Source organism: Glandiceps talaboti, chromosome 1 (assembly GCF_964340395.1).
Source record: "Glandiceps talaboti chromosome 1, keGlaTala1.1, whole genome shotgun sequence".
Lineage (NCBI taxonomy): Eukaryota > Metazoa > Hemichordata > Enteropneusta > Spengelidae > Glandiceps > Glandiceps talaboti.
In genome coordinates, this window is record NC_135549.1 from 20,266,375 (window position 1) to 20,293,210 (window position 26,836).

The 26,836-nt window shown below is 37.2% G+C and overlaps 1 protein-coding gene across 1 annotated transcript in view; it reads left to right on the forward strand.

The window, feature by feature from the left end:
- The window catches only part of LOC144453971 (E3 ubiquitin-protein ligase HUWE1-like), a 69,231-nt gene that overhangs the window by 20,983 nt on the left and 21,412 nt on the right, over window positions 1-26,836 (forward strand). Inside the window, exons 29-53 of the mRNA XM_078145348.1 lie at window positions 160-609; window positions 1,521-1,640; window positions 1,882-1,977; window positions 2,285-2,548; window positions 3,298-3,450; window positions 3,752-3,870; window positions 4,290-4,539; window positions 5,083-5,257; window positions 5,593-5,719; window positions 6,303-6,543; window positions 8,647-8,836; window positions 9,194-9,355; window positions 10,677-10,873; window positions 13,825-14,082; window positions 14,525-14,753; window positions 15,442-15,768; window positions 16,733-16,819; window positions 17,291-17,385; window positions 18,034-18,157; window positions 18,837-18,959; window positions 23,056-23,142; window positions 23,527-23,694; window positions 24,769-24,885; window positions 25,348-25,555; window positions 26,394-26,662. Of these exons, the coding sequence (XP_078001474.1) occupies window positions 160-609; window positions 1,521-1,640; window positions 1,882-1,977; window positions 2,285-2,548; window positions 3,298-3,450; window positions 3,752-3,870; window positions 4,290-4,539; window positions 5,083-5,257; window positions 5,593-5,719; window positions 6,303-6,543; window positions 8,647-8,836; window positions 9,194-9,355; window positions 10,677-10,873; window positions 13,825-14,082; window positions 14,525-14,753; window positions 15,442-15,768; window positions 16,733-16,819; window positions 17,291-17,385; window positions 18,034-18,157; window positions 18,837-18,959; window positions 23,056-23,142; window positions 23,527-23,694; window positions 24,769-24,885; window positions 25,348-25,555; window positions 26,394-26,662 (4,636 nt within the window). The remainder of the gene's footprint in view (window positions 1-159; window positions 610-1,520; window positions 1,641-1,881; window positions 1,978-2,284; window positions 2,549-3,297; window positions 3,451-3,751; window positions 3,871-4,289; window positions 4,540-5,082; window positions 5,258-5,592; window positions 5,720-6,302; window positions 6,544-8,646; window positions 8,837-9,193; window positions 9,356-10,676; window positions 10,874-13,824; window positions 14,083-14,524; window positions 14,754-15,441; window positions 15,769-16,732; window positions 16,820-17,290; window positions 17,386-18,033; window positions 18,158-18,836; window positions 18,960-23,055; window positions 23,143-23,526; window positions 23,695-24,768; window positions 24,886-25,347; window positions 25,556-26,393; window positions 26,663-26,836) is intronic.

Sequence of the window (26,836 nt, forward strand, 5' to 3'; positions counted from 1 at the left end):
TGTGTACTCCCTGGAGAGAACTGACGATGTTTAGAACATGTGTACAATTTACAATTACAGCACTCATTATGGAAGGTGTGTTAAAATGTGTAGAACTTAATATTTGTAATATATGAGGAGTTCATTTAAATATTGTGTTGTATTTGTTTTGTTATTCAGGCTGCATTTAATGCAATTATGAACCTGTGGGACAGGAAGCCTTTAAAAGTATATGGTGGGAGAATGTCTGAAAGTATGTTAGCAATCCTTTGTCACATCCTCAGAGGAGAGGCAGTCATCATGGAGAGAATGGAAAAAGAGAAATTAATCTTAGGAGTGCCAGCTGAGAGTGCCTCTACATCCAACACTACTACTACTACTGGTGGTGGTGGTGGTGGTGGTGGTGGTGGTAGTGGTAGTGGTAGTGGTAGTGGTGGTGGTGGTGGTGGTGGTGGTGGCAGTGGAGGTGGTACCAGCAGTGGCAGTGGTACAGGTGGTGGTGGTGGTGGTGTTGGTGGTGGTAGTAGTAGTGGTAGTGGTGGCATAAGTGCCAGCAGTGTTCTAGGTGGCTTTGGAGGAATCCTTGGCAGAGCAAGAGAACCAGAACCTAATCCTCAACATATGCAACAGGTAAGTTTATGGGACTATCACATAAGATGTTTCAGTTGTAGTTAACTTGGTAGCACTAGTCATTAGTATTGCACCAATGTAAGGCCTGAGAATGTGCATGTTGGCACAGCATAAAGAAGGGTGAAGGCTACTAAATTGGGTTTTGCTAACCCTTTTGTATAATTATTTCAAATGATAGGGATTAAACTATTTCTTATTTATTTGTAAAATTGTTTCATTTTGATTGTACACTACTAGAGTATGCCAATATATCTTCCCATATATGCTGCCTTTGAAAAATCAAATGTTGTCTGGTGTTACCCTGGTAGTTGAGCCTTCGGTTTTCTTAAGATAGAGACAAACTAAAACTATCGTTGCAACATGTTGATACAACAGTGATAAGCTACTGAATGGATGTTGGTTTAATTATAGTTTCTTAAAAATTAGTTTATTTAGAGTTCAATGAACTTGCAGTGCTGTTTTAGGGCTTCCAGTGTTTACACTATGTTGATCATATTGTGATTAGAGTCGCACAACACAGGATCCGCTATCATCCACTTGTGTAATGTACCACATTGAAGAAGAACAATAGAATGTAGTTTGTGTCTATCTCAGTAAACCGAAGGCTGGATTATCAGTGCCATATTTGATATGCAAAACAACCTTTGATGTGTATTAGGTTACGCTTGTACCATAAAGCCTGCATCAGAGGTGTCCATCAACCTCATTATGCAGAGAATACCTAAAAAAAAATATCTAAGCAATCATCTTATCCTTGGTGTACATGTGCGTGTAGATGATCGTATGCAATCAGTCTCTCATGCCAAAAAAAAATGAAATGAAACATGAATCATGAAAACTTGTCACATTTGACATGATTGATTGGCACTATGGCAGTACCATAAATTCAAATTGTGTTATTCTTATTTCAGTTAATGGACATGGGCTTCACAAGAGAGCATGCAAGAGAAGCTCTATCACATACATCGTCCATTGAACAGGCGACAGAATGGATCTTAACTCATCCACCTCCACTACCAACTGGATCTCAGGTTCGTTCACATTTTATATGTATGTTTAGGGGTACAATGGACTTCAAAATCACAGGAATCCCTTGCTTATGATTTGAATATACTGTTCCTAGTGTAGGGAATATTTGGATAAAAACTGCTTTTAAAATGATTAGTTTTAGTTTTAATAGATCTATAACATATACCAGACAGTATAACATATCAAACAGTGGGTGTGTAGGGTAATAACTCTCAGTGACAGCTTTTCATCCTATTTTTACAGGATTTGGTGGCAGACCTTGGACTGACGGAAGAAGATCAGATGATGAGAGCCATTGCCATGTCATTGGGCGAAAATGTTCTTATGTCAACAGAAGAGGTACATTCAAAAGTTATACTAGTGCAGCTGGTTGTGTCATAGATGAATTCAATGTGTTATGAAATTTAGGAAATTTATGTCTTGTAGCATACATGTAAGAATACTAGCTAGTATTATACATTTTAAGAATTAATGTAAATTGTACAGGTGTGCTACAACACTATTGGCGCCATTTTTCTAGAATTCAACCAGGCAGCCATTTCCACACCTGAATGTTATCCTGATTCAGACTGGCCTATTACCAAATTAAAAAAATTTTGAACCGATATTGAACCTAAGACACTATCAATAATTTGTCATTTTACAGGAAGAAGAAAAGAAAAAGAAAGAGGAGGAAAAGAAAAAGGAGGAGCAAAGGAAATCTTTGGAAGACAAAGACAAGATAAGAATTGAAAATCCTTTAGAGAAGGAAGTGTTAAACAACTTCACTGCCAAGATGATGCCAGGGTGTTTGAAATTACTGGATTTATTACCAGACACAGTGTACAGGATGTGTGATCTGTTAGTGGTTGCTAATGTCAGGAATGGTGATGAATGGAGAGATGAAATGTTACTATGCCTTGTACAACAGGTATGACCATTGAAATCTTTTACTTATAAATACAAAACTGCTGACATTTCACTAAAATAGCAGTACATGTACTTTCATTGATGTGAAAACAGAAATCAGTTCGATGCTGACGAGACGACGTCGAACATTTTGAATTCTCTTCTTTCTTTTTTTACTCTGAGTGGAAATTTCACTACTAAGTAGGAACCCAGACTCCATGGACATTCATTCTCACAGATATCAGTTCGTTGATGTATTGAAAAACAATGTAATTCATGGGCATGTAAGTTTATATAACTGTGATCCCAGACATCACATAAGGTAACCTTGAAGTAATTTAGAGACAACCGGATTGATTACCCATTAAAAGCAAAGAGCGTGATTCTTAAAATGAAATTAATCGTGCAACATTTATGAAATATAACAAGGTTTCAGTTCATTGACATACATGTAACATGTCAAAGAATACATGTTTATGGTTGTCTATCTTGTATATTGGCAAATTGAATATAGGCATATGCATAATATATCAAAGATTACAAGTTAATGTTAGTCTGTGAATTACAAGTAATGATGCATTGTATATGTGTATACATTATTGAAGATGGTATGTTTATGTAATTTTGTCTTTATTCATGATAAGGCATAGCTTACATCTATATGCAGTATCCGGCAACAATATGTTTGTATATATGTATATATAAAAGTTTATACTAAAAAAATATTTTATATTTATCTGATGACAAATATGACATATTTATAAATTTCAGATATCTGAGTGTGCCATGGTGCTGTTAAAAGCTGCTGCTCCTATGACTACATCAGATACCAGAACGTTATCTGAATGGGCCAAACAACTCACTTCGTTACCAGAAGCTGCCAAACTTGCCTCTAGAATACATCTTTTTAGTCTACTTTTTGAGGTAAAATTATATGTTCTCATGTGTAATTGTCATATCAGTTCAAAGTTTTAACAAAACTGATATATATGACACTGGTAATCCAGCCTTCGGTTTACTAAGATACACGCAAACTAAATCTATTGTTCTTCAATATAGTAGATTGCACCAGTGGGTGATGGCAGTTCCTCTGTCATGTGATTCTAAACACCTTGTGATCAAGATAGTATAAACATACGAATTACTAAAACAGTACATGCAGGAGCATTGAATAACAGGTTGTCATGGCAACATTGTTTAACTTTGATTGGATTCATTTTTACAGCAAATGAAGATACCTTGTGCCCAGGCTGTAGAGAAGTCAGCTGTGTTGGATACATTGGTTAGATTACTAGATGCAACACAACAGTGTTTAGCTGCTGCCAAGGACAATTCAACTCCAAAGTAAGTTGTCACATAGTAGTTCTCCTGTGTACATGTAGTTGGGGTCATTTATCTACACGTGCTGATATTTGGACTTCTTAACTGTCAAAACATTTACATACATCAACATTTAGCATTGCACTATAGTAGTTAAATCGAGGTTTTCTATTAGTATTGTCACTTGTGAAATTCAAGCTCATAAATTCAACTGGTGTTAGTTTCAAATCAAAATGCTTAGAACTTGTAGAAGACATGTTCCATATTGTAACAAATATGTACAAAAAAAATGTACTTTGTAAAAATGGTCTGAGAATTTATATATCCTAAAGAAATATAAGAACTACGTCCACTTCACATAATAGTCCTGCTGTTTGTCATTCGATCGTTAGTAGAAATTTCCTTACAATTGACACATTTCATCATGAATCTCTCCATCAAAGGTATCTGGCCTCCTTGATGCTACTCATAGACTTGTATGAAAAGACATCAATGGCAACAAAACGGAGAAAAGAACAACGAAAAGTTGCATCTCATACATGGAAGTGGTTTGATGATCGTAATGGCAAGTGGTGTCATTATAGTGCTAATAATAACAAGACCATAGATGATGCCTATTATGCTGGTGAATCAAGTATTAGGTTTGCCGCTGGTAGAAGGAGATATACAGTACAGTTCAACCACATGGTTCAGGTAGGTGTTGTCTAGGTTCCATTGTAATCAAAGGTTTTCAGTTCAAAGGAAGGAAGTGTATGAAGTTTATTTTGTCTGTTCGTCTGTCAGTTTGTTGTGGGAAGGGATGTATGTGTGTGTGTGTGTGTGTACGAGATGTTTGTAGCTGGTTGTATGTGTATGTGTATGTGTATGTGTCTCTGTATGTATGTATGTATGTATGTATGTATGTATGTATGTATGTATGTCTTGTGGGAAGGCATATGTGTAGGAGATGTATCTAGCTGGTTGTATGTGTGTGTCTGTCTCTGTATGTCTCTCTGTGAAGGGATGCATGTGTACGAGATGTGTCTAGCTGGTTGTATGTCTGTCTGTGAGATAAAGATTTCATTGCTTGATGTAACTAACATTTGATGTACACATAATGTGATTATCTATGAAGTAAAAGGCCATTGTATTAGTTGTGTGAACACTTAATGAGCATAATCTGATGGGCATGGTTTGATTACAATTTCCTGGTCACCTCACATTGTAAACTCTTAAACTTGTTACTCTCTTTTACAGATCAACGAGGAGACAGGTAACAGAAGACCTGTCATGTTAACTATGCCACCAAAGGAAGAAGAGCAAGACAAGAAGAACGATGCTAAAGACAAGGATGAACCAGAAGAACCAGGAAAGAAAAGAAAAACAGACATGGATGATGGTCCACCATCATCAGAAAGAAAGCTAACATCAGGTAATAGGTGGTTTCTAGCATACACCAAAGGTTGATTGTATGTACAGTAGAAATAAGTTAACTGAATTGGAGCATGTGCAGAAGTGAGCCAAAGTGTAGAACTACAGTAATAATTATTTCATGTGAGAACTGCGTCAAATATATCAAAGTCCATGAACTAAAAATTGTTCCATGTATATGTTCAGATACTGAAGGAGGAAGCAGTGCCAAACAAGTTTAGAAAAAAAAAATATCCAAGTTTAGAAAAAGGAATTATCTCATGTGAGACCTAAAATGTAGCAGTCAAAATATAATAAAGTGGAATGAACTAAACATTATTTCATGTATACGTTCAGATATTGAAGGAGCAAGTAGTGCAAAGCAAGCAAAGAAAAAAGATGGGAAAGCAGAGAGTGGTGAAAAAGAGAAACCAGTGATAGTAGTACCTGGATTGATGTCAGATCAAATACAGACAATTATCAGGTAAGACACACTCTATAATGCAGTAGGTACTTGTGAAGTCATATAGGTTTTTATCCTTTGGGACTTGTTCAAGTTCACAGTCTGATTCACTCATTAGATTATTACATGTGTACATGAATTGTGCTTGCAGCATGAATGCACATGTCATGGGAATGGTGGGATGTGATAGTAGAGTGGAACTTACTAATGTATGTGATATATAAAGTAACTGTGGTCAGTGCCATTTGGTTACTTAGATTTGCCAACTTTACAAGCATGAACTGAAGGGCTTAGCTTTCAGTTCATAATATTAATCATTGAAATGTTGGTAATTGCCAATATTGTAACTTGTTTGCTAACAAACAGGCATCCTTGTGTAACGCTGTGTCATGATTTGATGTAGGATGTGATTCAAAGGCAATGGAACACCAAAGAAGCAAAAACATTGAAAGCACATAATATGACTTCTTTTCCTTCTTGAGCATCGCCTGCCTTCACAGCATTCGTATTCTTACTTAACTGACGTATACTTTCTTAAAGCATATGAGTAATAAAGCAGAAAGGCAGCTTGCATTAACCATTTTGTACTTGTGTTTGTTTACAGATGTTGTGTCGGGTTGATTAGCATTCCAGTGGATGCTGACACCTTACATTCTGTCATGAGAGTTACCTTACGATTCACCAGACAACACCAGTTTGCTGTCATGTTTGCTGAATTAGAAGGTCCTAAAAAGTTACTATCACTCAGACAACCTTCGTCGTTCTCAGGATTTGCATCCCTCACTACTTTGATTATCAGACATGTCCTGGAAGAACCAACCACCCTGAAATATACCATGGAGAAGGTAAGTTAATGTCACCAGTGTAAATGTACAAAATATCTGTTTAGATGCAAAACTACATGTACATGTATTTCAAAATTCAACTAGGTTTTATACAGGAGTACAGTACTGCAGAAACTGATCTTTCAGCTAAGATGTACTCAAACTAAAACTAGTTGCTCAATTGTAAAATACCTAAAATTAGACATTATATATGTTAATTAGAGGACTTCTATTTGATCTATAATTAGTATACATGTAGTAATAAGTTGAAATTGAGGTGCTGATTTTTGGGTGCCAAACCCAAAAATCAATTTGTCTTTTGATATTTTGCACCATACTGTGCAGGGTGTAAATATGAGTAAAGTCGTTATATTTAACCTTTTCACCACCAATTGCCCCCTGGGAATGTTTGTTCTCCACCACCCCCCTCACTGACCACCAGGTGAAAGTGAGTGTTATGTAATCAAATTGATATAAAAATACTTAGAGTTGCTCATTTTTTAAAAATGAGGTATCATTTCATTGGAAAATAAATTCTCTACATTACACTTGCAAATACATGCATTCAAATTCCACAAACACAACCGAAATATGAATTAAAGTAATAAAATATGAATAAAACTGACACAAGTCGTTTATTTATTGACATATCACAAATAAACAAAATATTTATATTACAAATAAAATTCAAAATACCAACATTTATGTTCCTACAAAACTTCTCTTTACTGGTTAAATTGTCAAAATTGGCGAAAATTTGGCAGAAAATGACATTTTGAGTCGTAAAAATTTGAACGAAATTAATTAACGGCTCACTAATCCGATTATGACGCAACAGACGGTGCCGCACCGGCAATGAAAGTGTCTTAAAATATCTAAAGTTGTCACCTTGATACCTTTTGAAAAGTTGGTTTTTGTAAATATAATTCATTATTTAGCAGAACAACAAAAAATTATTACTCAATTTATGCCAGAAATCGGCAAAAAATGACCGTAAGTCAGTAGCATCGGCGCCAAAATCGGATGGGCAAAATGGCTTTATTTGCCGACGCACATACCGACCAACGGAAATATGCAGCCTGTAATTTGAACCCACGTCGCGGTAATGTTTTCGTCACATTGAGTACATTGAGTTCACACAGCCATCTCCTTTCATTCATAAATGCCATCAAAGTCAAAACTAAACAGAATTTTTCATGAACAGAGCCGTTATTTACATCGCAAACGATATTAGGGGAGACAATTTTCGGTGTGGCCATGTTGAAATTTGAATTTTACCGTTAAAAAACGCATTCAAAAATGTGATCGGAAAATCTTCAGATTGTGTGTAATCTACCGCCCACATTGTACCACTGACCAGTATAAATTGAACTTGTATGAGTATTATTCATTATTGAACATTACCACAAAGAAATATGACCAAAATAATTACTTTTGGAGCTAAATACTGGCCCCAAGGCCATAGTATGAGCGAATGCTACGGGTCAACAAGTTACGCAATTTGCCAACTTTCACTACGGCAACGGTGAATTCCCCGCCGGTAGATCACTCGGCCCTCGTGGTAGTTCTGAAGCCTATACCGTTCCCACAACTGACCTGATGTATTCAACAATGTTTTTGAGTAAAAATTCAGTGGAAATTTCTCAGGACAGTTGTCAAAATGACATCGTAGGAGATGCTACGTGAGCCGTTAATTACTTCCGCGTTGTTGAAATTCGATCTTTCTGGCGAAAAACGCACACAAAATTTACGATCGCTCGTCTTTCCAATCGTGCTAGAAAACCATCAAATAACATGTGTTCAAAATGGCAGACTATATAAACAAGGCTAATACGCATGTGTGGAACTAGTTATGGCAGCAAGTTTTGCAGCAATAGCTGCCGTTAAACGGTTTGAATGTCGTAGTAGTTGAATGACCTTTGGCGTTCCCGCTGTAGAGGGAATCGGTGGGCGCCCTAGAGCGTTCCCGCTGTAGCGGGAATCGGTGGTGAAAGGGTTAACAAAACAGTTTTAAAATGTTTCAGTTGCTGTTAGTGCAACATAATAAAGGGAATTTGACAGCCATTGTGATTGTAACAGCTTTATGTTAAAACTAAATGATGTGTCACGTTGTTTATATTGTAGGTGGTTCGAGCAGCAGCCACTGGTAACATTGGTAGCAGTATATGTGGTGTGTCAGCAGGTACCATAGGTGCTAAAGAATTTCATTATATGATGAGAGTTTTAGGACCTGCAGCTTCTCGCAATCCAGACCTCTTTGTGGATGTTGCCAAAGATGTTCTCAGAGTGGCCTTACCACCACCATCAAGACGAGGTCAGTGTTTCAACAGTATTTCTGTTGATTGCTGTATTTAATTAAGACTTCTCTTACCATCGCTTATTTGTAGATTGTCAGAAAAATCTCAAAAAGTAGGCGGAAATATAGTACATGCAAGTTTCGAGTCAACGAGGCATTCTAAAAGTAGCTTCAAACATGTTGAAAAAGAAATAAATTAGGTGGTTGCTTTTACTAGCCAATGACTTTGATTCAAATTACTTTGTGAATCAGTGTGCAAGACAGGTATTTTTCCCAAAAATATTAATCTGTATTAGTGTAAGTTACGACATGAGCCGAAGGCTGGATTACCAGTTATACATACAGATACTAATGGACTGAGTTTTCTCTTTACAGATGATGATGAATCTCGTCTGGTAGGACCCAGTGTTCCACAGATTCTGAAGACTCTACCAGCTAAAAGTGCAACCCCTGGAGCAATGGATGGCCCAATAAAACAAGTACTTTGCGATCTACTCAATGCTTTGGCAGAACCTGTAGAGGATGTCACAAACGAAGGTACATTTATTTATAGCTTTAGAAACTTTGGAAAGATTTACTTAATAAGTGCGAGAGATTTGTACTCTGCTAAACACTGCAGTATTTGTATTTTGTAAAAGTAAAATTTCCCTACAGAACAGAGCACTATGGCAGCAGTGTTTTAAGTTCATAGGTTTGTGAAATTTCCAAAGTATTTGACTAGGGGACTCATTTACTGTACAGTAAAACCATGTCCGTCCATCAACGGTGATACAAATCCTGTTTACACATGTTAAGGAGTCTTACCCTATTCCATCCCTAACCTAACTTTTAACCCAACTCCCTAGCTTGAATACAAATGTGTATATATTTCTAACATTCACTCTTCCATTAGTGTGTTCAGTGGCTTGACTTTAACACCTTTCATATTTTGATTGCTGTGTGGGCTAACTATGATATTCTTCCTTCCACTGTGCTGTGGTTGTTTGCCATCTTTGGTCCTACACCATTGTTCTTTGAACGATTGTTGTTTGCCCAGGTCCTGAACAATTGTTCTTTGCCCAGGTCCAACAACTTTCTCTCTATACGTACCACATTCATGCATTGGTTGCTGTTGGGCAAGACCTAACATTCTCTCCTCCACTGCTGTAAGTGGATAATGTGGGTCTTACAATTACAAAAATGTAACATTCTCCTTTGTTTGCTGTTTGGGTCGATGTTTAATACGATTGTAAGATTATCTCCTTCACCAATGTACATTTTCACTTTCATGTCCACTAGAGATAGTATGCTTAAATGATTTGCTTTGGTCAAACAACATTCCCTCTCCTAGAGCTGTTTGACAGTTTGAAAAAAGAAAAGAAATTAACAACAGGGCTTCCACTTTGATGGGAGTCTGGGTTTCTGTTTTGTCTATACTCTCACTTTTGTATGAGGCTCGAGTACAACAATGTCTGTTCTTCCACAGCTGTTGAGTTCAGTAATTATTTTATTATACATATCAGTGAATATAATGATAAGGTTATAATGTGGCTTTATTTTTGTGAGTTCTTTGTTCATTATTCTATTATTCTATTCTATTCTATTATATTATATTAAATTATATTATATTATTATATTATATTTTATTACGTCATTATCCCTCACAAGGAAATTTGTCTTGCAACAACACAGAATTACACATTAAAATACCAAGAACAACATTAAAAGGGAAGTACGAAGATGTTGAAAACTGAGTAAAAGACTACATTAAAAAAGAAGTTATGTGCCTTATTTATTTGTTTTTGTTATTTATGTGCTTTCTTTTAATTTCTGTTTATTTATTTTTCTGTTTTATTCATGATTGTGATTGCGTGCACAGAAAACAAACCCAAAGTAGACAACGATGAGAATCACAGCATGGTGCAAGAAGAGATAGGTCAGGTGCTTCGAGAGGTGGGTGATGATTTCATACGACAGTACTCACGTAGTGGTAGTGGTAGTAATAGTGGCGACAACAGAAGTGTTCAAAGACAACACAGTGAACTTGGTGTAGAAAGAGTAGAAGAAGAGAATCAGGTACAAATGAACCTACTCAACACCTCTGTCATACACTAGCGACCGTACTTTCCGAGTCAGTTGAAGGGATATTAATAATTATAAGGCCTAATAAAAAAATTGTGTGGTTCCAATTATGCTCAATTTTAGAATAGGTGGGGTAGGTAGATTTTTTATTTTATTTTATTACATATTTTTGTCTTTGTGAGTGTGTAGTTCAGGTTTTCCATTGTTTTCCAAATGGTCTCTGTGTTGTTTATTTCTTCCTCTCAGCTATTACAGATTGGAACATTTTTATTTTGTCTTTTTATGTTGATGACAGTTTCCGCATCCATTATTTCTTGTGAGACTTCACAGTTTTTGCAGGGTTCGCACGGTCCTGGAAAACCCTGGAATTTCAAACCCTCCCTGGAAAACCCTGGAAAACCCTGGAAAAATGCGCCCTACCCCTGGAAAACCCTGGAAAATGATCATGTTCAATCGATCGATTAATATTGACGATCGTCATGTCCGTGCTCGAGCCACCCATTCATATGATTCTGAATTCGTAAATGTGAAATCGCGAAAATATTTTCAAAGTCATTCGCCACGCTGGGTGATGAATTAAAATTCACGCCGATTGAACCCAGACAGTCAAGTGATCGTTCCACGAGACACTTTGCCCCACAGACCGTGCGTATTTATAGTTGAATGGGCGCCGCAGTGTTTCTTTCGATCTTGCATATATTGCTACTCCGTACATCTCCCAGTTGTCATTTCAGGGACATGATATTGGAACAGTCCCGGCCGGGGTAACATGTACAGTAGGTCTGTTAACAAGATTATCGTAACACTGTAGCGAGTATCAAAGCATCATCAACCTCGATTAGAAATTGTTACAAGTTCGGCGCACGAGTCGACTGATACTACAAGCTAGGGCTAGGGCTAGGGCCTAGGGAAGTGCAGTTGAATTTCCGGGTTGTGGAAGTACGGTTGTGACTTTTATTTTGTCGATAAATGGGTATTTGTGTTACATGTTCTAAAAGAATAAACTACTGTTTTATGTTGTCGGTACAGTAACATTCGTCAATGGTCAAATTTGAGTTGAAATCGCGATGTTCCGCAACTCGTGGCATCGGTACATAGACATCGAGACGCAAACGATGAATGTATTTAGTTATTCATAGCTCGAAACTTCGTAACGTAAATGACGTTTTCATTCAAAATTTTGAAGAAAAATTTATTTTAGGTGACTTATAAATCTAGTAACATCAAACCATACAATAACGAGGACAAACTTTAGTTTTTGATTTATTTTTCTGGATATGTCTGAATTAGACTGACGAATGCTGCGACTCAATCTTACATGATCAATGGACCAGCTTGACGAAACGGCTACTTAGGGGGTAGGACAGAGGTTTCTCCGTTAATCTTAGCATGTAAACGTGGTTTTGAAACCAATATCTTGCATAGTGTCGATTGTCTTTAAAATGTTTTGTGACATATGGGAACTGTTGTTGATTTTTCTCGTCCACATCAGACAATTAGATGTCATTCAAAAAATATACTTTAGTGTCAACACCCCTGGAAAATGGCCAAAATCAATATGAATACCCCTGGAAAACTGACGAAAACCCCCTGGAAAGTCCTGGAATTTTGTTTTGCTTTAAGTGTACGAACCCTGTTTTGCCATTTTATTATTTTTTTCTCGAATGTGTAAAAAAAAAGTTTAGGGTTGGCAGTGAAAAGCTAGGTGGGGTCAGGTAACCGGAACCAATCAATTATTTTTTTAGGCCTAATAATCGGTTTATTTTTTCCAAATGAATATGACAGTGTCGAAATGGCATCAGGAAATAGCTTACAGCTAGTTTGGGCCTGTCCCATCACAGATTTATATACAGAAATTCACAGCCAGGTACTCAATATGAATCAAAATATATAATGTGTTATGTACACGATTAAAATTACAAATATACAGTTGATCAGTTATACTGCGCCAGTAAGATTTGTGTCATCGATGTTGATCCTAATCTAGGATTACACTGATCCAATGCCCACATCGCTATGAAATTTCATTTGAAGTTAATCACAGAAAAAATTAGGTTAACAGAAAGTGGATACGGCCGAAACAAAATGATATAGCACATGCTGAAAATTGTTTATAATTTTTCACGTAACCAGAATTACAAAAGGATTACCAAGTTAGTAGCTTTTGATTAGAACCTCTAGCCTTGCTCACTCACATTACATAGAAAATGTTTCAGAATGAGATGCAGCAGTATATAAATGAAAAAGCCTGGTGTAGATTTTATTAGTGGCATTCATTTTGATAGTTGATGGTGTTAGTGTATGGTGGAGGTGCAGAGATTTTCATAGCTTTGTTACTGTGCTTGACAGTGTATTGGGAAAGTTATCCACTTTGGCAATGTAATGAAAAAAGTTATAACTTGTCGGTCCATACATTCTACAACATTAAAATGCGATAACACAGTATGGAAAAAGTTCTGTAAATCAAATACAAACATTTTGTTCCGACATTGAAGGGGAACACTACTTCCAGAAATAGAGACATTTTCATAAACTATTGGTTCTGGAGAATCATTCACAATTACTTGCTATTTCAGAGAAACATCAACTTGAAGTTGATCTTATTCCTGTGTACATGTAGGTTGTCTTTGCTGTGGGCCATTACCTGACGAGAGTGAGCAGAAATAGTTTATTCATGGTTGCACAGTGACTTTTCATGACACCTGAGTGCTTATTCCATTCAGTGTTAAGCATCTCTCATGAATAGTCATTGTGTAATATGAATATATTTTATATTCTGGAGTGGCATTCCCCTTTAAGTTCACCTCCTAACAGAAATCACTCGTATTTCCTCAAACATTTAAAAATGATAGGTTTTTATAGTTTCTAATGCTATCATTTGAAAATAAGAATATACAGAACGATCAATTTGATATTGATGTATCTCTCTCGACGTGTTTTTATAGAGTGCAGAAAGTGGTCCGTCTACTGGTGAGTCATCAGCATCAGTTGCATCTAGTACAGACAGTAAGAGTACAAGCAAAGACGAGAGCAACAAAAGTACTAAAGATGAACAAGCCAAGGCAGCTATAGCCAAAAGAGCACTCATGCCTAAGTCAGCCATTCTAAGACTTTTAGCTGAGTTAGTGAGATCCTATTCAGGTTGTGCATCTATGATAGCTCAATACCATTTCACAGCTGGACAAACTGTCAATGTTAAAGAGGTAAGACACAGTTTACTTGTCTGAATGTTTATTTGTTAAACTAGTTTTTTTTACATTTGTGTCTGTTGGTAGGAAATGTGAAGCCTTCTTGTACTGGTCAGAATGAAATGTTTTGGCTAGAAACTAGCTTTGTAAAAGTAACGAGCAATATATTTGTTGGGCCTCGCTAGTACACACCAAGACCACCCATTTATATAATATAAGGGATGGGGTTTTGATGTTGTTGAACTCTGTTACCAGACGAAATCAATTATATGTGTGTAAGGAAAGAGAAATGTGTGGGGGATGGGGGTACTTGTGGGTGTATAATGTTCAACTCAAGCTTTTGTATTGAACCCGTGGGAGGTTGGCGTGTATGTGATTGTATAATGTTCAAATCGTACTTTATCTTCTGGAAATCTAATTATCATTCAAGCATTGCTGTACTTTGTGTATTTAACAGGAGTGTCATGTGTTAGCATACATCATGGATAACCTACTACCACAGTGTCAGACTGCAGGTGATAAAGACACACCACCATTGGCTAGAGTATTCCTGGCCAGCCTAGCAGCATGTATTCACAGCACAGAAACACAGACTGCATTAGTCAATGAAGTCAAAGCTGCCCTAGGTAGAGCCCTGGCCTTGCCAGAAAGTACTGAAAAACACTCCAAAGTACAGGCCTTCACAGGTGGGTGTTACTGTGTACAAGTGTTATGTACAGTATATGTTAGTTTTGTTATGCTTGTGTTGTATATATTGTTTGTACATTGCATGTGAAAGTGTACAAGCATTTTGTTATAGCTGCAATCGTCAATTTCAAATTTGTTGTTATTACCCATCAATTTCCCCAACTGCCAGACTCCAGAAACTTAGTTCTGTCAAATGGCACTAGAAATTAGAATGGTCAATCCACAAAGAATGCACCAATTGAATAAACAACAGAGTATTGAAAGAATCAAGTCTTATTGATCAAAAAATAGTTTGTGTTTGATTAATTCATCTGTTAAATTACTTATTTATTATTATTTGACTTTATTTAAACTCGATAAATTGTTGAGCCAAAGGCTCTTCTCACACAATGTCGAGTATCTTTAAAATATTTACAATATATACATTAAATACTTATTACCACCCTTCTCTTCTTTTTACTAATTTAGTGTTTTTGTTCAGATTGTTCATATAAAGGGGCAATCATGTTAAACTGCAGTTTCTCATAAAATGTCACAACATTTTTTAGGGGTACCTTGGTAATCGGTAAACTTCAGAACTCGGGTAGATTTTACCCATGCACTCTTAGCAAAAATACAGTCGAGTAGTTTGTTTCCTAGTCCTCATAAAACTGACAATCTGCAATGTTCTGTTTGTTTCATTTTCAGGTCTAATAAGCATTATGATAGATGCCTGTCCTCCAACTGGAGCCTACCACCAAACCCAGACGTTCAAATCACAAACCAATGGTATGAACAATATCATCCGTATGTTGTTGAAACGAGGTTTGGTAGCAGATCTGTCCAGAATACCTCATAATCTAGATCTGTCTAGTCCTAGTATGGCAGCTACAGTCAATGCAGCCCTCAAACCACTTGAAACATTGACTAGGATTGTCAACCAGCCGACAGCTGCTACCTCCAGCAAAACCATCAAGAAAGTTGGAAGAACTGGGGACACTGTCACAACAGAGGAAACTACAACTCAACAGCAAGGTAGGTTGTGTGTGTGTTCTCTTAACATATTTAGAAATATCACTCAATTGTGGAAATATCACTCAATTCGAGGGGGGGGGGGGGGGGATTCACTTATCTACAAATCATCCACCCAGTGGTAGAAGTTCTTACACGGGAAAGGAACCCAAAAAGTTGAAAAGTGTATATGAAGTCATTGTAACAAATCTCTTAGTCTTATGTTAACGGTTGGTCTTTGACTTGAAATGATAAAAGCATATTATTACATCATTTTGTTATCTGCACCTGATGTCGCGGAGGTTACAACTATGTGAGAATGACACTCCATCATTGTCCATGCAATGCATACATTCTTTAATATAGCATATTCTGTATCTGTTTGGCTATGTACAAAATGCATTTCACATAAATACATGCTAAAACTTATTTTAGAAGCAGTCTGCACTTGACACAGTGTGATGGAGATGTTTAGAATGCACAGTTGGCATGGTAACCGAAAGGAATTATAGCATTTTTTCCAAGTTATGGTTACCCCAACAACTAATGTCACAATATGATTTTGATGTGTGTGAATTCCTAGTGAGAACTCTATCTGTTTGCTGGACATTATCCAATGTGTTTTAAACAGTTGAAATGAAATAAATTGCTTCAGTATGAATAAAGAGTAACAATCGTAAACTTACATGTATACAAGTTACTGACTGTTAACCTGTAATACCCAAGTAAAGTGTGTCAGCTGTTTTTTTATAATAATTTCTAAACTACAGGTTCCAATCGCACTCACTCTGATGGCAGCAGTTGTATAACACTCATATCAAGTTAGAATAACACTGTACATAGAATATGTACTTTTGGTTTTGAAAGAAAAGTTAGTTCACAGCTCGATGGACAGCTTTCCAGTTTTTTTTCCCATTGATGAATTGTAGTTTTGAGGGTGAATCATGTTGAAATAACGTGACATACACTGTCATTATCAATTGTACAGGTGATAGTACAACAACTGCTGGGGAGACAGGTGAAGCTAACACACAGAGTACACCAGGTGTTGGAGAGGAGAGTCAGACTAATACAGGTAATTGATGAACTCTATTGAAAAACACTATTTGATATTTTAAATTTAGCACAGTATCTCTTTGATAGTCTAAGAAGGCATTGTTTTCTGTTGGAAAGGATACTAAAAGATTGACTATTGATGACAGATAAACCATGAACACTCATCCGTTTCCCCAAATAAAGTTCATTGTGAGAACCTCTACATGTAACAGAGAGAAGAAATCTGGTAAAAGCTGTGTAGATTTCTGAACATTGTACTTGGAGGGAGGGGGGGGGGGGGGGGTAAAATGCCTAGAGAAACAGTAGAAGAGAGATTTTACCTAATGAAATGAACTAAGTCCAGGAATTGCCAAAACTATTTCCCTATAAATCACAGTAAATTATTAACAGTTACCCACATATTTCCCCAGATAATGATGTTTGTTTGTTTGCCAAAGTTATTTGCTGAGAGGATGTTTGTTTAATTTTCATATTTTGTATTGTACTCTAGATATGCTTGATATCAATGAAGGAGAACAGTTGGAAACTGAAGGCGCACAGTCACAAGAAGATGATAGTCAGATTGTGGAAGAACACGCAATGGGGGTAAGATAGTGTCAGGTTCTATCAAGAGAAGGCGTTGTCTACTTTCCTTCACACTTCAATGTATGTGTGAAAGTTGCCAGGAAGGACATTATTGTATTGTGTGACATCAAAAAAGTCATTAGGGAATGACATACAACTTGTATGTTTTAGTTGTGGTGTAGGTTGTGTGTTGCAACAGATAATCTATAGTTGTCATAAATCAATTACTAGTATATAGTGTGAGACACCATCAGTGTAGTGTGAGACACCAACAATGTAGTGTGAGAAACACCAGTGATGTAGTGTGAGGCACTATCAATATAATGTGAGACAGAAACAAGATTATGTGAGACACCAACAGTGTAGTGTGAGACACCAATATGCAAAACTAAAAATATATATAAGTCAGTGTAATTCATTAATGCTGTGAATTGACGAATAACGATTTAAGTGTGAGACTCTAATAATATGTGATCACCTGATTCTATTTTGTTTTACGCCCTCAATAAAGTGATCTATGTTGTGTGAGACACTGACATTGTCATGTGATCAGCTGATGATATTGTGTGATCAACTAACAATATAAGGTGATGCTCTGAACAACACAGAGTAGCAATCAGTTCACAATATAACGTGATCCACTAACAATTTTGTGTGATTACCCAATAGGGAGGATCTGATTTGGATGACATCATGGATGAGTTACTAGAGAGAGGAGGTGCAGCAGGACCACAAGTTTTAGAAGACACTCTGATCACAGCACCAGCACCAACACGGTTCATGGATGAAGGAGGTTTGTGTTCGCAAACTCTTTATCTCATGTCTATTATCTTTATCTCATGTCTATTATCTTTATTCCTAATTTAAGTCACACGGTGATTGCACAGTCTTGCTTATTCAAAGGCTGACTTCAAGGCATGTAACATACACTGTGCATAGTGAGCTGTCACAGTCCTTCAATGTACAATAAATGACACTCTGGTAAAATATTTTTCAGCAGTGTATAATCCAGATATATGGCATAGACCTATACGTAGTACTGTGCAGAAGTGATATTTTATCATATTGAGGCTGTCAGACCTACTGCTCCATTGAGAAGGTCAAACAGTCTGACAGACTCACAGCTCGGTGTGCGTGCACACACACACACACACACACACACACACACACACACACACACACACACACACACACACACAAGTAGGTACACGAACCATACACAGGTAAGTGCATGCAGAGATGCAAACATGTACACACACAGTGTGATAGTAGTTGAACACCAGACACCTCCACACAGGTACATACATACACAGAAGTACACATTTACAGTGACTTACACACTCTAGACACTTGTACTTTGTTTTCACACACCTGCACACACACTACACACACACACACACACACACACTCGCACGCACGCACGCACGCACGCACGCAGTGTGACAATAGTTGGACAAATTCTACTTTCGTAGATTCTCAAGATGAAGATGCTTGTCATGATGACGATGCAGGGGAATGTACATTAGATGAAGACCTTGATGCAGAAATGGCGAGTCACCAAGATAGTCGTGAAGATGATGATGATGTTGATGCAGGTAGACCATCAAACCATGCATCTCATGACAGACTAGCCTTCCTCATACCATGGCAATACATTCGTTTTCTGTTGTTTTCTAAAATGAATAATTCAACAAAAGAAAATTTGGAGAGATTAATTTCAATCTACAATTTCATGATCAGAAATGAAAAATGAACATTCTTTTCACTAGCCCACCAGAATAGGAGTAATTTGTTACAAATCAAAGAGTAAAGATTTATTCTACTGAAATTGATGTTTTCATCTTCATCCATGGTTTGTGTAGGGCTGTCTTTGTGTGCTCTCATTTCCTGCATTTTAGCATGATATTTGTCGACAAGCGTGGGTATAAGAAGGGAATCTGTTGTCAGGAATTTGCAGTGGAATGAATTCTCGGTACATGCAATAGTATTTTACCTCATGCTAGGGGGTCAAAATAGAACAAGAAGGTCGACTTATTCTCAAGCTCGCCTACATGTACATGTAAAGTAATGCATGTGAAGCACATGGAGCGGAAGTTATTGTGTCGACCAGGAAATCGACTTCGTTATTTTTATAATCAGATGCGCCTTGGCAGTAATATTCTATTTCAGGTACCGAGAATTGTTTGTGCAGTACTCTGAGCAGTCCTATAGGTGCACATTGTCATCATTGTCTGTGGTCTTGCATGGGGTATTGTAACACTAAGGCATCTTAGCTCAGGTGCTCCTAGATGCTACGCAAGATTGAACAGTTGTGCATTTACATGTAAGGGGTATTTAGTGTGGAGTCTGTTACATATAACCGACACATAGAACTAAGTCAGGAGGGTTTCAGGAAACCTCTTGAATGTAGGTTTCCAGATAGTTTGTGTTTAACGGACACTCCTTAGTTAGGCAGCATTATTCATGCCCATGTTTACTTCAAGTTAATGAGTTGAATGCTTGAAATAATATTGAGACAGAAGAGACAGGTCACCCTGTCAGTAAGCCCTTTGTGTCGCCATTACACTCATTGGTTTTCTACCTTCTTACTCATCCATACTTTTCCCATTTGACAAGTTTCTTCAACAGATCTGACAATCATTCCCCTTTTCATAAAGTGAATGCTGCATTGTGTACAGTTGTTTATTTTTTAGCAAAACCTATTTCTGTTGTGACCAATACTACATGCATGTTTTGACTCAATCTAATTAAAATCTGTAGGGAACGTGACATGATTTCTTTATTTACCTCCTTCTTTTATCGTTGTTTGTTAGTCCCCGCGGACGAAGTCCGGAACGGGGACTTATGGATTGGGTTCCGTCTGTCCGTCCGTGCGTCCGTGCGTCCGTGTGTCCGTCCGTCCGTCCGTCCGTCCGTCCGCAGCCGTTTCTTGGAGATGCCTGTACCGATTTTTTTCAAACTTGGTACAGGGGCAACATGCTATGGCATACATATGCACGTCAATTTGTTTTATGATACGATCCAATATGGCCGCCTAGCAGCCATTTTGTTTGTGAATTTTCCCTGTCTAAAGCCATAACTCAGACATGCTTGAACAAATCTCATTCAGAGTTGGTATTAGGACAGTGTTCTATGGCATATATGTGCATATTCATTGTTGTCATGATACGATCCAATATGGCCGCCTGGCAGCCATTTTGTTTGTGAATTTTCATGTCCAAAGCCATAACTTAGACATGCTTGAACAGATCTCATTCAAAGTTGGTATTAGGACAGTGTTCTATGACATACATGTGCATATCCATTTTCATTGTGATACGATCCAATATGGCTGCCTGGCAGCCATTTTGTTTGCAAATTTTCCATGTCCAAAGCCATAACTCAGACATGCTTGAACAGATCTCATTCAAAGTTGGTATTAGGACAGTGTTCTATGACATACATGTGCATATCCATTTTCATTGTGATACGATCCAATATGGCTGCCTGGCAGCCATTTTGTTTGCAAATTTTCCATGTCCAAAGCCATAACTCAGACATGCTTGAACAGATCTCATTCGAAGTTGGTATTAGGACAGTGTTCTATGACATACATGTGCATATCCATTTTCGTCATGATACGATCCAATATGGCTGCCTGGCAGCCATTTTGTTTGTGAATTTTCCATGTCCAAAGCCATAACTCAGACATGCTTGAACAGATCTCATTCAGAGTTGGTATTAGGACAGTGTTCTATGACATACATTTGCATATCCATTTTCATATTGATATGATCCCCCATACCCGACCAATCCTTTATTGTTGTAGGCATGTTCCATGTCCGACAAGCAGACACAACATATCTAAGTCTGTTTGATTTAGGTTCACAAGTGTTGTTGCGTGATCAGAGTAGTGCTAATTCCTTAAAACCCAATCATAGCGGGGACTATGTCATTCTCAATGGCTTGTTCATTTTTGTTCAGTGAGCACCTTGTACCTACATCTGACACAATACAATACCATAGGAGTTCTCATAACAAATTTCATACTTACGTGTAGCCAACCAGAATCCGTATTACAGTACAATGTATAACACTCGACGTTCAAAATTGAAACAAAGAGAACCACCAAACAATAACGATAACATCGTCTACACTCTGCACTTGAGCTGTTTTCGAACAGAGTGTTCTGAGGTACTGCACCCGTACGTTTGGGCACATTACACGTTCGCATTCGTTGAGTTAATCCATTCAGCACTCACCTTTTTTGTACGAGAACTCCTATGGTATTGTGTCAGGTGTAGGTACAAGGTGCTCACAGAACAACAGAGAACCAACAACAATAAAAGTAGGAAACAGGGGTAAATCATCGTGCCAAGTTCACTATATCAGATTTAATCAGATTGGTTTTAACTTTGACTTTGACACTCACTGATCTGTATATATGTATACATTATCATCTACTGACTTTAATATTTACAATGTTGTTTTCGCTGTACTCCAGTAATTATATGTCAACTTCCATCAGTCGGCATGCATTTATCCCAATTTACATGCCGTAGCACATTATATAAAGTATTTGCCTACATTGTAAATCAATTATAACCTTGCAAGGTAGAAATCTTGTAGATTCTAGTATTGAATGTGAGGGTGGAGTATACAGTCATTACAAGAAGTGTGTTGCTGTTTGGTGGTCAAACATGTGAGAGCGACATTCTGCTGAGTAGAACACAACAACAGACATGTTGATAATTGCCTGAGACTGATGCCTGCTGTGTTCATTTCATCAAGCTAACTATTTGAACAAAATTTTTTGATCATCAATAGTTTTGGTTTTATACTTGGTGTTGTAGGTATTGATCATGTTGCTCTAGTCATAGTCTATCAAGGTTATTACTGATGAACCAATTGATCACAGTTATGGTATCACCAAACAACAACATATTTCTAAGAATGACTTCATGCATACATACATACATACATACATACATACATACATACATACATACATACATACATACATACATACATACATACATACATACATACATACAGTGTACACACACACACACTCTTAGTCTCTTTAATGACTTTGTAATATACTAGTAATAACTCTCAAAGATGCATTCCAAACTGGTGAAAATCCATAACCTAGTTAACATTTGTTGAGCAGGTTATGGAGATGTCTTTGAAGTGAATCAAAAGTATGAGGAGAGTAGGCAGTACTTTATACAGATAAATTACTGCATTCACATCATGGGAACCGGAGTTGACTCTAGTCTGACAATGTTCAAGTTATAGGAACTAAGAGTCAACTCTAGTACGACTTAAACTTTAAGTTTTAAAACTAATCAGCTAGTTTTTGGACCACATTCAGTATTGATTTCTCAAATGTGTCCTAGATTCGATGAGTAGATGAGTGACCGCTGATGAGAAGTGTATCATCAATGGGGACAATCAGCCCAAATGAATTAACACACATTAAGTGAAGCTGGCTTAAAATCTAGTCACTCTCATACCAGAACTAACTTATCTCAACTTTGGGCTGGCTTAAACTGTAAACACTCTTATTAAAAGTCAGGTTAACACCAGAGTCAACTCTTTGAGTTAGCTTAAACATACTGGAGTAAAACTCCTATTACATACAACAGAGACTGTCAGAGTTAGTAGGTGATTACGGCCACTGATGTCTCTATGCTGGTTTGATTACAGATGGGTGTGTGGTTGACATACATGATCAAGACAGAGATAGCAGTTCTTCAGATGATGACACTGTAAGTGAAGAAGACCATCAGGTTGGTGCACAAAACTCTTTGTGTGTCTTGTTTTGAATATCAGGACAACCTATGGTATTATTATTACTAGATGTTTTTTTCATACCATACCACAGTCATGTCTCCATGTAAAATGAAAATCATCTCAACTCACAAAGCTTTATTGCCACAGTTGTTGTTTTAGTAGATAGATAAATAGAAGCAGTGTCTGTACACAGATGTAGTCTTTTGATTATCAGTCCGCTACTCTGGCATAGTACAATTTCTGATTGAAGAAGTTTATTTGATCTTTAGAGGCCATTGATTGGACAGATGACTAAATTCATGTTAACGAAATCACAGAAGTATCATCTAAAGTTTGCATTGACACATGAATATATTTTGTACCTTTGTCAGGATGATGATGAAGATGATGATGATAATGAAGATGACGATGATGGAGATGAAGATGAGGATGGATCTGATATGGAAGCAGAGGAGGATGACTATCAAGACATTGATGAGTCATTTGATGTGAGAATGCCAGTGCATGAAAGAGACGATGACTTCTTTATACATCTTGAAGACATGTTTCCAAGTGAGTAAAGTTGAACACATGTATACTCTCATCGCTAAGCAGGTTTTGTGTGTCCTTTTGCTCAGCATACTATATGAATAGTCAATTGCATAGATAGGTATACAGCACCAAGTGACTTTGTGTGTCATTATCCCTATATACTACAGCTCATTTCAAATTACCATTTCATTGACTGTGGTTGATACAACCATGCAGAAATCAGTAAGGAACTGCATATTCTACACTAAGATAGTGAGATCACAATTTCTTGCTACATTTTGTCTATTATGAAATAAAACATTTAAATATACTGCAACTAGTCACAGACACGTGAATGCCAATGTTTTGATGTCTGCTTTGAGGCACTTTAGTTCATTTCATTTTAGACAAAATGTCGCAAGAAACTATTCTTTCAATTTTCCAATTTTATCGTGCAGTTTCTTGTTGGTTTCTGCGTAATTGTATCAAACAGAGCCACGCTAACTTGAAATGAGCTGTATGTGTAGATTGCATGCCCTGCTATGGTACTTCATGTATTGTTATCCCATTTAGCATGTGTACATACATTGTAGGTGTGTACTGTTAAAGTGATTTCATGTCATTTTCCCAACATAGTATGTTTATGTACTTGAACTTATAAGTGACTTTGTGTGTCATAATCCCAACATAGTCTGTGTAAAGTGGTATGCACTTGTGACTTCATGTGTCGTTATCCCAACATAATATGTGTTGTATATAGGTATGTATTGCTAAGTGACTTAATGTGTCGTTATCCTAACATGATATGTGTACATAGGTATGCACTACTAAGTGACTTCGTATGCCCATACTACAACATATGGAGTCTCAATCCAGTGCTAAAGAAAGTTTTACAGAGGAATGAGCTCAGAGGAGTCGGTAGATAACATGCTTCTTGATTTCTCCTATGTAAACAAGAACCAGCCAAACACTTCTTTGAAGTACTTTGTTACTAATACTAAGTACTTGAAGTGACATTTCCAGTCACAAGTTATCTATTTGGACTGACTAAACAGTGATGTACATGTCCTAGCTGGATGGCTTTGTAATTTTAAATCTTTGATCCTGTCCCTGTAGATGATTCAAGTTACCTGGATGACGGCAGCTTTCTTTCTGGGGTTCCTGAATCATTCCGTACATTGCAGCTACCAGTGTCTGTACATGATGATGTATCCAATGCCAATGATCCAGCCGGTTAGTAGTAATAACCCATGCATGTAACTCAGTAATCAGATAGACAAAAGACTGTATAGTTTTGCCACTAGGAGTGCTGTTCATAGGCAGATGTAAATTGTAATATATTACACATACAGTGGGCCACAATAGTGTACTCTCCCTCCATTTTTGTTCTAGTGTGTAATGGCTGAAGTAGAGAACTGTTCTCAGCTAGTTCAAATAGATTGAGTAATTTCTTATTTGATGCTGTGATTTTTAGGAACTTGTAGAGATACTAGACGCAGTTTGTTCAGTGTTTGCCGTATGGTTGGTATCTTTGGTGTAACAGTTGGCTTTTACCTCAAGCTGCCAGGCTAGTGTTTGTGTTATGAAAAGACATGCCTCTGTTTTAATCCAGAGAACCTCCTAAAGTTGTTTGTTTGTTTTTGTGTTTTCTTCTCTTCTTTCTGTTGCGATTTTTTGTTGAAATTTTTTACAAAGGCCCCTCCATTCCTCCAGCTCCCGGTGGTGTAGCAGTGAATCATCCACTGTTGATAAGACACACGGATCACAGTCACCTGACTCACACGCACAGTCACTCCTCAAGACTTCACAGAACAACCAGCAGACAGAGACATAGAGCAGCTCAGGCCATACGTGTATATCACACTGGTAACCAACAACCCAATCCTCCAGTTATCCTACAAAGGTAAGCTCACACATCAATGCTGGTGTTAAAGTTGCCACATGGATGTGGATTGGTATTTATTTTGGATTTTTAATTTATGGAACAATTTTATCATGACTTGTAGTGAGAAACCAATGTGAAACAACATATGCCAAGTCCTTGTTTGTAACACAATACATTGCAAAAGATTTAAAAATGTGTAAAATGTTTGTTATTTTACTTGTTAAATAACGGACTTTTGACACATTTTTCAGCTTTTTACAATGGATTGAGTTATAAACACAGACTTGGTTGATGTTGTTTCACATTGAATTTTCAAGTCGGAAAAAATAGTTAATTAAAAATCCAAAATAAATACCCAATCTTCATCGATATGGCCACTTTAAGGAAGTAATCCAATTCAAACAAGCTTGCTGATGAGGATCGTCAACCAAGGCAGATTGAAAGCTCAATGCTAAAAAATACTTCAAACAGCTTGTGTGTTATAACCCATTTAAAATCAAAGATAAACTTAAACTTGATGTTTTCAATCCAAATAAAGATTCTAGAATAGTTGACATTTCCAGTATAGCACCTTTCGGTCACTGAGCTGTCTAAGGGAGCATACCAATTACATCATCTTTACAATCACTTCATCACCACTACATGTACGTACACCATCTAGCAGTAAATCCAGCAAACGGACAGTTTGACAAAGCCTGTCAACCTCAACAGGCAAAACGTCACTCTTTCAGTAATAAGAACCCTTGGTCGCAGTACAAGAACCTATTATTACTACATATGCATTGTCTCACACTGTAAATGTTTTTTCACAAACTCCTCAACTGATAGCAAGTCATTCTATTCTATTCCCATCTAGATTACTTGGTCCAACTGTGGCAGCTGACGTGTTACAATTGACATCTTCTCTGTCGTCCTCACATGGAGGACCTGCCAGAGTGCTAGTGGGTGAAAATGACTTCCGTGTCTTGACAAGGGCCGATGATGATCTCTTTGATGATTTCTTCCATGATACTTACAACGAGGGATTTGGTAACACCCATATTTCTAATGTACCCTCACCTTTGAGTAGATGGGCTGAAGAATCAAGAGTTCTTGATGGGGAAAGTGTGCATGATTTAGTCACTGGTGAGTACTCAAACCTGTACTGATGTGGTAGTAACTAAGAATTAATGCATTTTTTTGGACATTTATGTACAAAATGAACTGTATCTAAATAAGCCTAGTATGTTCTATCAACTTGAAGTTATACTAAATATTATATTTCAGTTGACATTTGAAAAATCAGTTGCATTGGTTCCC